At 36.1% G+C, this 16878-nt stretch overlaps 1 protein-coding gene across 5 annotated transcripts in view; it reads left to right on the forward strand.

Moving 5' to 3' along the window:
- LOC133534661 (protein numb) overlaps window positions 1-16878 on the forward strand; it is a 50191-nt gene that overhangs the window by 28146 nt on the left and 5167 nt on the right. For 4 of the 5 annotated variants that reach the window (XM_061873871.1, XM_061873872.1, XM_061873873.1 and 1 more), the window contains exons 2-5: window positions 6770-7045; window positions 9944-10095; window positions 13691-13902; window positions 14436-14462. In XM_061873871.1, the coding sequence (XP_061729855.1) occupies window positions 6839-7045; window positions 9944-10095; window positions 13691-13902; window positions 14436-14462 (598 nt within the window). In that variant the 5' untranslated portion in view covers window positions 6770-6838. The remainder of the gene's footprint in view (window positions 1-6769; window positions 7046-9943; window positions 10096-13690; window positions 13903-14435; window positions 14463-16878) is intronic. The other variant, XM_061873869.1, reaches the window with a different exon arrangement.

Below are 16878 nucleotides of genomic sequence, written 5' to 3' on the forward strand. Positions count from 1 at the left end.
TCAGTCTACCCACAAATATCATATCACCGCGTAATGATTTATTTGTTTTTCTATGGATGATATACATAAGTGTATAAGTATTGGTATTGGTACCCAACTTCCTAATAATAGTGATCATCAAAATTTTATAGTCTGATAAAAAGTAATGAGTTTCTGTCTATGAATTGTCGATATATGTTTTGATACTAGGGAGGGTACAATATTTATTTATGTATGTACACTTACTTTAGTCTAATTTTAGATTACATACCGTTGCATTGAACTTGAATTTTAAATGGAATCGCCTCGGTGTCTTATGTCTGTCTGTTCAACTGCCTTGCCTGTCAGGATAACTAATCACGCTCTTCTGAGGCCAAAAGAAGGAAAAAATGTTATAAGAGTTAAGTAGATTTCGTCAAAAAAAAATTTTGTTTTTCAAATATTTGAATGTACATAAAAAGTTAATATTATGGTAAAACTGGCACTCAAAAAGATTTTTTACCATTTTTTTTGTAAAACCTAGTTTTCACAAAGGTTACATGTCACTTTTTGATATCTATCAATAAGGATATTTACACTACGGCCCATAATGGCATCATCGCCATCAAAAAGGCGTTTTCCACTAAATTACAATAAGATGTTTTATTTTAAATTGGTATTAACTCTGAAACTAGGCGAAATCCAGATAAGTTTATATGATCTTTTAGTCTCTAAATGTGATCAGAATTATCAGGAATACACTGTGAAAATAATTCAGTTTCCTCATGTTAAACCGTGTATGTAATATATAAATATTCATATGTAAATACTTAAATACATAGAAAACACCCATGACTCAGTGTGCTCAGGAACAAATATCCGTGCTCATCACACGAATAAATGCCCTTACCAGGATTTGAATTTGAATTAATAAACAATGAAATGATTATCAGACGGACCCTTCAGTGTTCTCATTACTAACCACGGCTACTTAATCGTACAATCACCGGTTAACTATATAAAGCTCCATTAGCATAATATTCATATATCGCCGGCAGGGGTTGGTAGGGTAACTGGGAATGACCGGGTACTAAAATGCTTTTTATCGAATAATCAAACTGTTCTCAATCAGTCGTTGTAAACAACAACTAGACACCAATGCCCAATACGGGCAATACGTAGGTACTAAGCAGTTATTATGTAATGCATAAAGGCCAAATAACAGCTGTAGAGGATTTGGTAATTGCGTTTCAAAAGTTAAACAAATTGCAGAGCGTGCTAGTAACACGGACCTGATTACAAGAACCTACGTATGCTGTTCTGAATCTGAATTGATGTGACACATGCGTGTGAAGTGGGTAAACAGTCTAGTATTTGCTGCGAAAGTATAAAACGAAGTTCATGCATTTTACTGCGGAACTAATAAGGACGAAAATTCAACAACGTATATCACATTTGCGCACCCTTGACCAAAATATTAGTTCCCATGGTAAGTACCTACACCACGCGGTTACTGTTAGTTCTTATTGTGTTTGATTACCCACTTTAGGTCTGCCATCTGTGAGATCGCAGCAAGGCGCTAGGGTTAGTCCGGGGTAGTAGTTCATATTTTTATCGCGCGCGTCAAAAAAAAAAGTAATAAATGATATCAGTCTTCATTTTTTATAAACTGAACAATCGAATTTCGGAAATGAAAGAAGGAAAAATATATCTATATTTTAAATGAGATAGTCATGGGCTAAACTATATGTTAGAGTACTTGCTAACTCTAACATTTACTTGATAGATTCTTGATACTAATGTGAAACACGAAAAACGAATTCTTGAGATAAACTTGTTTTATTACTTATAACTTGATAGATGTGCACACTTATATAGTAGCGAACGTGATTATTTAATGAATGAAAAAGGTACTTATTGACTAATTATAACACTTTTATATAAACTAAATGCTGATGGGGCAAATGATGAATATGATGCATGTGCAATTTACTTGTACACTATAGCATTTCTGAAATAGCTGCACGCTGTTACTCGTATCGTAAAACGCGTCTAAGAACAGTATACAATACTGTATTTCATGTTTTAATTAATATATGTGCAGCAATTACCCGGTATGTGCATTATTTGTGTGTCACGTGTAAGTTAAAAACAAGTGAAACTAAAATATACACGAATATTTTGTCAGGTGACAAGCTGACAAGCAAAACTCACTAATTACCACCATAAGTTCTTAGCCATAACCATAATTAACGATATTGCTACCAAAATATTTGTTTAATATTTTATTAGTAATTAGTGAGTTTTGCTTGGCACCTGACGATTTGTTCCTGAGTTATATTTACCCATATCTCATTATCTATTATACAGGGTGTTTATTTAGTCACCTGCAATAATTTAGGGGTGAATAAGAAATATAGATCATACTGGGCAAATTTTACTATGGCACCAACCCCGAAATTGCGAAAAAAGAATAGGGATGATGACACATGTTGAATTTTATAACAAAATCTAGTAAAATAAATAGCAAATGAGCAATTTATCGCAATAATGTGGTTATTAAAATAATATATGGAAATGATAAAAAAAAATTAGATCTGAAAGTTTCAAAATTAAAGTTTTTTTTTTATTTCCAAAAAGGAATAAAGTAAGGGTATCATTCGATTCCTTACATTTTATCCAAAAAAATATTGTATGGCAAATATATACATAAACGCAATATTTCACCGACAAAATCGCAATTTTAATGTTTTTCATACTTCAAGATGGGTTCTTGGTGATCGTGACGTCACGTTTGCTTATCGTTTTGTTGGGAGCGTTTCGCGAGAGTAGTACGACTGTCGGACTTTTAACTATCATTTCTGACTATTGTATTGCTTTAATGCAATGGGTCCCATATAGACATTTGATTCTAAAAACCAACCTGAACGATTGATACCATTAATAAAGAATGTCATCTAACCTATTGGCTGCTTCATACATTTTGGCTGTCTGACCTTGACATTTTCTATGGCAGAGTAACTTATTTTTTCGCAATTTCGGTGTTGGTCCTATACTAAAAGTTGCACAGTATCACCGATATATTCACCCCGTAAATTATTGCAGGTGACAAAAAAAAACAACAACATATATATATATATATGTATGTAAATAACTACTGTCGCGTAGTACCCACAATACAAGCCTTTATTGAATTTACTGTGGGAAAAGGTTGACTTACATAAGATTGTCCCAATAATGTTTGTTAATCTATTAATATGTATGTATTATTATTTACTAGTTACGTATTTAACTTAAGTAGGTATCATAACTTAATCTTTAAAAAAAGGTTAAACCGACTTCAAAAAGGATAAAATAAAATAATATATTATCCCGTTTTATATGCGCTAGCAAGTTAGCAACTGTTGTTTGAAGTCGGTGCCAAGCCAAATCTTAAGATCAGAAAAAACGGGTAATCTATCTCGCGGGCGAGATATTGTAAATATCATCAATATCTGTCTATATCATGTGCTAGCCCGTCATGTGCAGGTCGACACTATTTCCCTTTCATTTTAGTATTTGGGATGTAGTACTATAAAAACTTGGATAAAAAGAGTGGGCGGTTTATGTCGACGTTCCACCGGACCACACATTGTGATATGATCACAAACAGACATTTGCCATTATCTTTCTTTCATTTAATATGTATTTGGTAAGGGGAAAAGTGGCATGAAAGAGTCAGATTTTGAAAGAACCACTTGCATTATATCGGTAGTTTCGGAGCGAATTTTGTGCGAGTTAAACATTTGTGCTTGACGAGAAATTAGAATTCTCACAGTAAAAGTATTAAAAGTTCGTACAAAATTAATTCCGAAACTACTGATATGATGTAAGTAGCTCTTTCAAAACCTGGCTCCTTCATGTCACTTTACCCCTATGTATCTTATATAAATATTATAATAATATAATGTTAGCAAACCACCAACTCACAGAACAGAAAACAACCTATTTACCTTCATCAGAATGGTGATAAGCTCTACACACTGTGGTACCCCAGTTGTTAATAGAAAACGTCGCGAAATTCTAAATTTGTATGGAAGATAGAACCTTCACACTGATATTTTTCAACTTTTTCTACTAACATAGCTGACTAGTCAGAGTTTACCGTACATTAATTCTTATTCATAGAACTGCATTCAACATGCACTATCGAAAACACAATAAACTAAATATAGAGGCAGACAGCAGACATATTCATTAACATATTATATCATATTACTGTTATTAACTTCAATTAATCAGTTCAGCTGGAATTGGATATACAGATCCCTTTAACGTAACAATGCAGCATTGAAATTGCTTAATAACTATTACTATTACATTAAAAAGGGTCCCCTAATATTTTAAGTATTAAATATGTAGCTCCTTTTTCGTTCGTTCAACACAAACCCATCCTTGCTTCTAATTTTTATTCCTGTATGGATTTGTGGTTTTGGTATGGATTTCATTTTCGATAACTTTTTCCTTCGTGGTAAACCACGGCTTCAGTCGGCTTCCTATCACATAAATTGTGGATAACCGAAAATAGATTATTGTCCACATTAATAGATATGTACACATCTATAATTAGATATGATTCGGGAACCGCTAGCAAGTACTTAGGTGAAGCTATAGGCCACGTGAAACAATTTTCTATCTTATCGGTTGGCTGAAAATTGTAGGCCACAGTGAAAACTAATTGATAACATTAATTACGCTGCAATAAACGCGCGTGTCACTTATCTCTGAATATCTTTGCTCGTTATATATAATACATTAATTGATTCTTAAGTATTTCACTGGTCATATAAACCGAAGTATGTTATTATCTCTTATTGCCAGCTTATCCAATTTTCAGAAAACGTCGTTACGAGTATTTTCATGCTCATGAAAAGAAAGCTTACTCTTTTTCAAGAGAATGAATTACTTTGGTATGTCATTTACGAAAGACTCCAATGTCTCTTTTGAGCTTTTAATACCAGCGATTGATAATAAACATAGATGACGAACTAGCTCCGCAAAATGACCTCGCACATATTGTGCCGCAGCGGGCGGAACGTCAACATTGTGCCGCGGAGCTGTTTAGTTCGCAAATGGTGGCCCGTTGACACAGTCGTAGTAAGATGTATTTAAATTATATCTTTAACAAAAAAATATACCCTATTGTGCGGTTAAATATCTTATTTTGATTTATCTTGATCAAAACAGGTTTTATATAGGGATGATGTTATGCAATTTTCTAAACAACCAATGATAGTTAGAAACTTTCATTTGTTCAAGTAGTTGTTTTGATAATTTAAATTTGTCGTAGTAAATAGTAATTACCACCAGTACTAATTACCCTGTGGTTGACTGGTAGAGAATGCCTTAAGGCATTAGGTCCACCATTTGTACTTAATATTTTATGTGCAATAAAGTATAAATAAATAATTATTCGTAGTAGGTGGCGCTTTTTGTACGTTAATTTTTACTAAGGCCCTGGTACCTCGCTGCTATTTTTAACTTTCGTTAAGTCCGCGAACGGCAGGACCGATTTGGCTAATTTTGGTATTAGAATAAATCTAGGTCCAGGGACGGTTTGAACGGTTTGAAAATTAGTCAAAAACAAAATGTTATTTTCCCATACAAACTGTTTCTTTTATTTCCTGTGTGTTTGCTCTGATCAAGATGAAAATCGATATCTGAGGATCTAAGAAACCTTTATAATAAATATGAGGTCAAACATGAAAAAGAACGTTCTGTCCCATATGTCAATAAGACGCCAATTTATTGAAGGTATTTATTGACTGGCATTAAAATCTATTGGTAGTCAAATTTACATGAAATAAAGCCGAATATTTCTTGAACAACTGAAGTAATTTAGTAAAAAAAAACTCTCAGCGTTGATAACCAATATTAATCGGAGGCTTGTAGAATCTCTATAACCCATAAACTATCATTAAGTACCAAAAATTATTTTAATTTTTAACGTTGCAACTCAACGCAGTTATTCATAGTAACATAACTCTAACCTACCCTAACGGTTACCAACTGTATGTTTGCACATCATCGTCAAAGGACATTTTACAACGTTTATTTTACGTGCGTCGTCGTGCCTAAGTAATCAAATGTATACCTACCATAATAATAATCTACTTAAACAAAAAAATCTAATCCAAATAAAACGTTCTCATAAAGATTAATTCCCGAAGGTTGATTTTCACAGTAAAGGATCGGCAAAAAGTTATTTCCAAGTGAAATTCGGAAAAAAAAATCGGCGAAAGGTAGGACGTCTAAACATACTAAGACTTGTTACGTAGACTTATTTACGGAAACTTTGATTACATTACACTTTTCATAAAGTGTGAGTTTTATTAAATAAAAAGTTAATATTTGAATTATTCGTTATATCCGAATATCCGGATAGTAAAATAACAAGTATTCGACATATCCGAATTAAAAAATGGACGAATAATTGCAAGCCCTTAGTACCTACCTACCAAGAGTTCTAGATTATGTATGGATTTAGAACTCCTCTACAACATTTTGACACTAATCTTTGCGTAGTTCAATATTAGTTATTTACGATACAAGTGCAGAAAATAGGAAATTCGCAACGAGTGGTGATAAATTAAAACACAACCGAAGGGAGTGTTTTAAATCGACACGAGTTGCGAATTATCTACTCGCACGTGTATCGTACAACGTTATACAGTAATATGTACTCTTTAAAGTTTCGACATATGCACGGAAAGTGCTCATTCAAAGTAGTACCATATGTACTGTAAAGTAATGTTTCATCACTGTATTCCAGAAATCGTCAGTGCGCAGTTCATTGCGGCGGGCGCGCGCCGGCGGCGCCCTCTCGCCGCCCCGCGCCGGCATGGAGCGCCTGCGCCGATCCTTCCGGGAGTCCTTCCGGCGGCGCAAGGGCTCGCCGCCCGAGTCGGCGCGCCCGCACCAATGGCACGCCGACGAGGCCGCCGTGCGCGCCGGCACCTGCACCTTCCCCGTCAAGTACTTGGGCTGCGTTGAGGTCTTCGAGTCACGGGGGATGCAGGTCTGCGAGGAGGCGCTTAAGGTCTTACGGGTAAGTAGGTAATTGAGGCATTTGAGACCAGTGATTGATTCTAGACTATCATAGTTTCACCTGATGAAAAATGAAGACCATGCCATTAAAGCATAACTCATTAATCAACGCTTAAAGATTTTATGTTAAGAAAGACTAACGAAAGGGCCAGGCTTAATTTCATTCCCTTAATAGACATAGCTATTAGTTAGTTTTTAACCTACTCCAAAAAGGAGGAGGTTATCAATTCGTATTTTTATTTTTTGTACGTATTCTTCAGAACTTTGTCATTTCTGAACCGATTTGGAAAATATAGTTGGTCCCGTTGTTATTGATAAAACCCAGTTTTGATGATGGGGTCGATGAAGAAATATAGCGATTTTAAGTATTTTCATCAAAAAAAACTGATGATGACTAAAACGGGATTATTTAACAACGATTATTTCACTTTTGAAAATTTGTCCTCTTCGCTATGTTCATAAAGGGGTGCCACTGATTAACAGTCGGCTGGACGGTATCGGCTTCTCAGTTGTTCGGGACTGTCAACTTTTAATTCTAATTCTGACAGGCCGATACCGTCCGGCGAACTGTTATTCAGTGGGCCCCTTTAAGCAAGTAAAGTAAGACATTTGTGTTAAGGTCTAGTTCCGATGATGGGTTCCATGAGGTCCAACTCCTCAAATCTTAATGGCTTCAGATCCAGACCTTGAAACTTGAAACGTACTCAAAGCGCAAACAATTTTTGTGAAATGACTTTCGTTCCTATCGAACTACACCAAGGCTGGCATTCGGGTTGACGGCTTGTTGACGTTTTTAAGATTTGGCTTAGCACCGACTTCAAACGTTTCAGTTTCTAGCGCATATAAAACGGGATGATATTTTATTTTATACTTTTTGAGGTCGGATTTACTTTTTTTAAGATTCTTTTTTTCTGGGCATTTTCCGCATACCAACGTCCGATGTGCCTATTTGTCGCGATGCATCATCCAAAACTGTCACCACCATGACCTGCTCTACGGAGTTCTCACCTACATGTAGAATTATTATAGAAATTTCAGTAAACTTTACTTTCTAGCAAAGTAAACAACTTTATACGTGGGCTTCCCATATTGGTGAACAACTTTGCACCTCCGCTATTTGTTCTGCTATGGAACTGATTGTTAAGTCAGTAATCAGTGCCCCTAGTGTAAATTTAGTCAATAGCGAAACGTGACGTACGCGTTTGCGTTAAGTCTCATTTTGTATGGGTTTTTGAACAGCGCGCCAAGCGGGACGTTTTGGAAAGTCAAAAATCTCATACAAAATGACACTTAACGCAAACGCGTACGTAACGTTTCGCTGTCGAAAATATTTACACTAGGGGTACAGAACAGAGCGCATACCTACAATATTACCTTACGCTATCGTCAGTACAACAATACAATATAATACAAATCCTCTTTATTGCACAACCTCAGAATAAATGTACATGGAAACACATAATACATGAAGATAGAGGTAAACAACAGGCGGCCTTATCGCTACAGAGCGATCTCTTCCACCTTTAGGTGCAACGTAAAATTTTAGTGAAAATCATTCTCAGTAATTGTCTCCGACCTTGAAAAATACTTGGAACTATATAGGTCAAAAAGTTATGCAATCCAATTGTCGGAACGCCCGTGATCACATTGACACATAAAAACGAATCGACCCATTTCAACGAGTAATTGTTGTGTTGGTCACTTCCCAATTACCACTGGAGTCGGTTCAACGGGTCAAAGGATGATGAATCAAGTGGGACAAAATCAAATTGCGTGCAACAATAGTTTGGCATAATAGCCCCGAAACAGGTCGAAAAAATTATTGTAAATGGCACATTTAAATGTCATTTTGAATCCGGAAGCACCGTCGAAAGTATGTCAGCTTCGGTGTTAACGATTTCACGGTTTGAATTGTGGAGTCGGAATTGATCTAAATTATAATTCGTATTTTATTATTAATAATTAGAAATTTATCGTGGGTCAATTTCCAATTCATTCTGAAAACAATAATTTTATATAATTATAACTTATATACTCATATTAAGATTAAATAACGTATAAATAAATAAATATTTAAATAATAATAGTTTTCAAATAATTTAAATTAAATATCTCAATATAAACAGGTAATTAAATCACTCGCCGACGTAGGAAAAATACGAAAAAAATAGTAATTAAACTTAAATACTTTTAATGAAAACAACATAGCGAACATGACCAGTTCAGCCGTATTTTAGTAATTGCAAAAAGTCTTATTTTCTTAGCAAAAAGACATACATGGCGTTGAGAAAGTACTCCCTTATGCTTGTAATGTACATGATACTTACTAATAGCCCCCGTTTAGCCTATTCTGGCAGAATGGTAACTACGGAACCCTTCACAGCATGGCCTGACATGCTCTTGGCCGATTTTTGATTACCAAATTCTTCGATTCTTAACTTCGGGGTTTGGCAAATAGTTTTTTTTATAATGGCAGATATTTTAGGCATTAGCATAGCCTAACCAATGGCCAATTAAGTAATCAGTTAAAGTTAATTTAGGCGAAAAGTCAAATCCTCTTACTACTATCATTGACAGTGGAGTTTATTCATCCTAAGAGTTTTTCACCTATAGGTGGCTGACCCCTTAGACGACCGCACTGTAGGTACTTAAGCTAGCTGCTGATTGTTAAATATTATCTTATTAGTTATTACATTTAAGACTTTTAGGTGTGCATTTATTTAGATTTGACAAAAACTGGTCTACCTGTGCGATTAGGACCTAGTGACTTGAAAGCCTTGTTCCACAACCTCCTTGAAGTTCCATCCAACTTCCATTCCATTGATGTAACCACTCTGTTCTGTCTGGCAGACTTTACAGTTTTACGAACTCTATGTTAAAAGTGTATGTTATATTCCAGAATTCGCGTCGTCGGCCCGTGCGCGCGGTGCTGCACGTGAGTGGGGACGGGCTGCGCGTGGTCGACGAGGAGACCAAGGGGCTGATGGTAGACCAAACCATCGAGAAGGTCTCCTTCTGCGCACCCGATAGAAACCACGAGAGGGGATTCAGGTATGTGGCAATGTTTAAAGTTAAAGGGAGCGCCGGTGAACTGCGCACACCGCGAGACGCAATATGCTAGGAAATATAATTAATATCAATCTGTTTTTCGCACTGAATTCGCGCGTTTTGCATAATTAACATGATTGACGAATTTGTATTGCCTTTTATGCTTTAAAACGTCGTTTGCATTTATTCTATGAAATATCTGATTCAAACACGGAATTAGTTTGTTATTGAAATAATTTGCCGCATTCTAAATCTATAAACGTGCCGTGAATAGTATATAAACTAACTACGGTCCTTTGCAGCTGGATTGTAGCCAGAAGCCGTACTAGCGCCGCGAAGGTCGTTGTGATACTTATATTGTTACTCACAATTGAGTAACTGAACGGAAAGGATTTCTATTACTACTTATATTTATATCATATTATGTAATAATATTCTAGTTTTATAGTAGTTTTAGCGTGATATTTCATAATATTTCGAGAATAAAATATAAAACACTCAATAATTACTTATTTTTAAGAAATTATAGGTTTTAGAGAATTAAGAATTAAACGTCCCAGTTTATGTGTTCACAGAGACTTGTGCGGACTCCACAGACAAACAAGCTATCGTGTAAACACAAACAGCCTGTGTCTCAGAGCTGCGAAACAGAAGACAAACACTATCAAAAGTTAACGGTTCCTAAAAGGTTCCGTAGCTTGTTTAGTCATTGTCTTCTAATTAAGAGCACATTCGTGCATAATGGTAACCGGGTTTCAGTGTAAACAGCCGAGTCAATACGTGATTCGCGGTAATTATAGGTGAAGGAAAATCCTTCAGAATTATTTCTGTCAATAAAAACTAGGTCAAAATTAATTTTGTTTTAATATGCGAGACAGTAACAATACTTACAATAATTAGCTACAATTACCAATTAATTAGACAACAGATGAATTCATATTTAGTTTTGTTATTAAAAATTTTGAAAAGGCAATCGTTTAGCTACCGTCATCATTGGCTTGTTCTGAGGGGTGGACGAAGCATTAGCACCAACTCGGTTTGGTGGTAACGACTAGGATTTTTTTTCCACTAGTTGTTAGAGTTCAACACTTATGAAACAGTATAAATATAGAGTGATTTAATAAATATTTGTAAGTCTATTAGTGTTTCAGTAAACTGTCTTAAAAGTGATCAAATATATTAATACCAGTACAAGTGCAAAAAAGAAATAGTTACAAAGAAATTAACGTTTGGAAGAAATTTATCTTTTTAATTGTAAATTGAATTAATTGTGACATTATATATGAAACCTGGACATTGTTGAGGGCGCTTACGCCGCACTGCGTAGGGCAGCGTCGTACTTATATAGGAGCATCGTTGATAATGGCGTAAACGCCATCGACAAGAAGGTATTTCAATAAATACCGTCACAATTATACGAACGAACAAACAAATCAGTCAAAGACTGACTATATTTGATCATTTTTTTTTACTGAAACAGCCAGTAATCGACATATAATTAAACTGATTAACTTAGAATTAATTCGAATTTATTACTTATTAAAGCATTCATTTTATGGGCCTCCGCTAGCTGACGCGGACGCCCGCCGCGTGCGCACGCTCGCGGGTCCTGCTCTCAGGCCAAATCCGTCGCACGCGCCCGCGCCAATTAGCGCTGTTCATACAATTTCTTAGACGAGTCGTCCGTTCCGGATATTCCGCGTCAGCTAGCGGAGGCCCTAAATTTATACTGTTTTTATTAGTATTGAACTTTTGGTAGTAACTACTGGGAAAAAAAATCCCACCTTTTTCCAGTAGTTACCAGTGGTAACTGGTATATGGTGGGAAAGAAATTCCCAGTAGTTACCACTGGTAACAACTTGGTGGTAACTAGTGGGAATAAACCCGCATGGATCGGATTAAAAACCAGAGGTAACTGAAACTGTTTTAGCGCGGTGGCTCATATCTCTGCAGCTATAATAGCTATATGCATAATTTTTATATCGTATCGAATGTACCGCTGACATAGGTGGCGCTCATTTTGCGCTAGAAACGACGCAGAGCTAAAATAACCCTTTTTACCGCAGCTCGTGATTCGGCCTCACCCTCGAATAGACATGTGTCTTTGGGAAGTTTCGGGCCTTCGGCCCTACGCGGATCTCGGCCTACGGCCTTCGGCCTTCGCAATAGCGGTCTACACCACGTTTCACGTAAACCATTGTGGCCGTGTCCCTAAAACAGCCTAATCACATTTTTGATCTTAAATCCGACTTACGCTTGACTGTAGATTTTTTATGGTTTTCCAGTCATCTTTAGGTAATTGCCTATTTTCTTGAATAACTTCTAAACTAATTATTTTAAAACTATAATATATATAATTTGAGATCTCACAATGAGCCCTTTCATTTGATATATAGCACCATATAGTTGTAGTTTGCAAAGCTTTATTTTTTTAATTTTCTGATTTACCGCTCAAAAGTGGCCCCTATGTTTAAAATTCTTTTGTTAACGTTACATGTTCGTCTTTGGGTCACGGACTTTTAATGTGCACCAAATTTCAAATTAATTGGTTCAGTAGTTTCGGATCAAATAGGCTGTGACAGACGTACAGACGGACGGACGGACAGACAGATGCACGAGTGATCCTATAAGGGTTCCGTTTTTTTCCTTTTGAGGTACAGAAAACTGAACGGAACCTTCACCTTCCTTGGTTTGGTAATATTACGGTTTAATATGGCTCTTACCTTATGGTAGTAATAAGTGAGTTTGGGTTGTCGCCTGACGAACACCTGAAATACTCTTGTCTGAAATAGTACATTACTATAGAGGACGGGAAACGAAGGGTTGCAGGCCAAGTAGATATGCAGGCCAAGACGGCCGAGCGTAGCGAGGTCGGATAGGGAGACGCGGCCAGCAACCCCGTTTCCCGCCGAGATTTGTATAGTGCTTTTCTCAAACTTGCAATGAATTAATTTAAAAAAAATAGGATGATTATGATGATTGTTTCATGTCCTAATGTGATAGGTTATTCAGTGCGTGGGGTATTGAAGGGGAACAAAAATGTAATTATTTTGGCGCTACCACGCACGCCATTACGCTTTTTCCTTTTTTTTTTTTTTCTTTTTCTTTTTTGTGTTTTTTGTTGTTACCGAAAGGGGAACGAAAATTTGATTATTTTTACGCTACGACGCACGGTTTAGGAGATACAGCCCTATAAAGATTTCTGCATGACTGAAAAATGAAAACTTTTTGGGGCTGTATCTCCTAAACCGTGCGTCGCAGCGCAAAAATAATGAAATTTTTGTTCCCCTTTGAAACCCTGAAATAATATTTAACAAACACAAAAAAGAAAAAAAAAAGACAAATAAATGAAAAAAAAAGCATACTGGCAGAATTTTGCTTATAGGTTTTTTATAGTTGAATGCCAAGAGGTGCCATTATTTGACGTTAAAAAAAAGAAGGTTGCTTTACAGTCCTAGGTGTGTAAGGCAGTATGAAATTCCTTTACATATCATTTTCACTCATCGCACCTGATATGTAGTATTTCCGGACCTAATTTGACGTAAGTCATGTCATCATTTTATAGCAAGTTTGAGAAAATTAATATTGTTGTCTCCAGCTACATCTGCCGCGACGGCACGACGCGCCGCTGGATGTGCCACGGGTTCCTGGCGTCGCGCGACTCGGGCGAGCGGCTGTCGCACGCGGTGGGCTGCGCGTTCGCGGCCTGCCTCGAGCGCAAGCAGCGCCGCGACAAGGAGTGCGCCGTGTCCATGAGCATCGACGCGGCCAGCCACGCCTTCACGAGGCAGGGCTCCTTTAGGAAATCAAGTGAGTATTTCCTTTGAAAACTATTGATCATGGTTATCAGTGTATGAAGCCAAATTCCGACAATTGCTTCAAACCAAAACTATTAACCTTTTGACCACCACAGTCGGCTGTGGCCGTCAACGGCGTTTTGCCAAAGACGCCAATCAATAGAGACTTACGCGGGACTCCGTAAAGTTCAATTTCGCATAAATAATCGCGATCGCATAGAATATTGCTTCGCCGTTTGGCGTTCAAAAGGTTAATTTTCTCTAAACATTCATAGGGTCTTAAGGTCCTCTATTATTGGCCTTCGTTTGATCGTGTGCTACTGTGACTTAGCAGTGGCCGAATTATAAGATCGAATGAGATACATTTCCGTCAACAAAGTTAGAAATGTCAATCATTATCTCATTCGAGTTTTACTGAATTTGAGATGTGGAGTAAAGGAGTAAATATATTTTCTGTCATCCCCCTCCCCTAAAAACATCCAAATAAACTTAAAACACATTGCCGCTCGCTACGTATATCATAATAATCTGATTCTTTGTCCAAAGCATCCATGTCTATGTCCATCGAAAGTCGTAAGTGACCCACGCTGCGCATAATTTATGACTATTGCATGACCCAAATATAAGTAGAGGTAGATATGTACGATAGACTGTAAACTAGTGACGCGGGACAACAAGTTACTACACAAAACAAACAGAAACTTGTTATGAAATTACAAAGTGAACACCGCCCACGACTGCGCGTTATTTGCGCTGAGCTTTCTACAATTGGTACAAACATTAGACAACTTTACCGGACTTGCGAGTATTACATGACACTAAAGTATTAAGCATGTTTTTAAAGTAGAAAGGTATGAAAACACGTTCTTTTACAAGTACCTATGTTGCATGAAATAGTCAATAGCAAAAAGCATCTTTTAGGTCATCAAACTGTGATGCTATAGAAAAACTATGATATGACTAGTACTCTAGATAATGTATTGTCACTGGGCTATACTCATTTTAATTTTTATAAAAAAAAATTAAATTAGATCTTAAACCTCTTATAGACGCTGATTAATATATATATTGATAGATAAAGTGTTAAGTTTCGCTTTCACTTCTCTGATAAAAAAAAAATACAGACTTTTCTAGCTATATTTCGTGTTTTTGAGCATTGGAAAAAGGTAAATAATCTTGACCTGTTTTTTTACTTAAAAACGCTTTTATAATATTTTTCAACAAACTTGCTCAAAACGACGTTTTTATTCCACATATTTTTGGCTCATAATCCTAGATATTAAACACGCGTGCTTTTTCAGTATATTGTAACACTCGTGCTTTTTCATTATATTATCCGACTGAGTTCAGAAGAATGTAACTCATAATTAACCATACTTTGCATCAGGTCTTTCGGCCCAGAGCCACAGTGAGCGTGTTAATATAAATTTCTCGAGAGCCTAAATGGTTCACGTACCACTAATTGTCTAAAACCGGGCAAATGCGAGTCGGACTCGCGTACCATTATTTATAAAAACGGCAAAAAAATATGTTTGTTGTATGGGAGCCCCCCTTAAATATTTATTTTATTCTGTTTTTAGTATTTGTTGTTATAGCGGCAACAGAAATACATCATCTCTGAAAATTTCAACTGTCTAGCTATCACGGTTCATGAGATACAGCCTGGTGACAGACGGACGGACGGACGGACAGCGAAGTCTCAGCAATAGGGTCCCGTTTGACCCTTTGGGTACGGAACCCTAAAAATACATAATTCATTTAAAATAATAAATAATATTTGGCTAGATGGTTTGATAAAGTCAGACATTATGATATTTTTATGCAGCTGGTTCTAAATCAACTTTAAAAGTGTTTTTTTCGTTATAAATCGTGTAAGACTTTTGTTCTTATAAAGTAATGCACTTTTATCTTGTCACCAGTCCTGCTCAGTTTCAATAAACGTTCATTTAATGGATGATGTCGCTATAAGTGGGCTCGTTCCACTTCTCACAATAGTGCTAGTTGCTAAAACATTAAATCAGTATACGTTTGTGCATTAAATCATGACAATATTAACCAAAAGTTTTGGTTTATCTTTTTAACCCTTTTCCAAGCATAGTACATTATCGACCACGTATGTGGTAAAAGAATTTCTTTAAAATCTTCTAGATTAGTGCAGTTTGGAAAAGGGTATAAACATCTTCAAGATAAATTTAAATTTAGTAAAATATTAAGACGAGGATTTGAAGTATAAAATTTGTTGCCCATTAGTTATGTCTTAAATATATTTTTCAACATACTTGCTCAAAACGACGTTTTTATTCCACCGATTTTTGGCTCATAATCCTAGATATTAAACACACGTGCTTTTTCAGTATATTGTTGTATATAACACTCGTGCTTTTTCATTATATTATCCGACTGAGTTCAGAAGGTAACTGATTGCTAATAATATGCATGGAAACGGAGCCTTCTTAAATTGGCCGAGTAATTTTTTTTTAACCAACTATTAGGTTTCAAAAGTTTGTTCAAAGAGGTTTTATCACACCATAACATAATTTATAGATTAAATTATCTCGTAAATTACAATAATTAATAAACATAACATTTTATCGATTTGATCTCCATCCGTCGAATAGAAATACGAAAATATTAGCCTTTTTCCTTTTTTCAATTGGCTGTTTGTCGATTTCGTTCGCGCCTTTGCCTTACGCGCGCATTGTTATCGTGCGTAAAAAAATAATGCGCTAGCCATTTTCCGTATTTGTCATTAAAGTGGAATAGTTTTGCATGTTTTTACTTAAAATATATTGACAAAAATGTCATTTTCAAACATTGAAAATGAAGAACATACAAAATTGACGCTGACAGTAATACTAATAGAGGTAAGAGCCGAGAACTATAGACTTTTACCATCAAAATCGGGTGAAAAAGAATAGGCGGCATATGAAACTTTTATTCAATGGAAAATCAGCAAAAGCGCTGAGTCTTTCTTGGAAAACGTGTTGGT

Source organism: Cydia pomonella, chromosome 2 (assembly GCF_033807575.1).
Source record: "Cydia pomonella isolate Wapato2018A chromosome 2, ilCydPomo1, whole genome shotgun sequence".
Taxonomy (NCBI): Eukaryota; Metazoa; Arthropoda; class Insecta; order Lepidoptera; family Tortricidae; genus Cydia; species Cydia pomonella.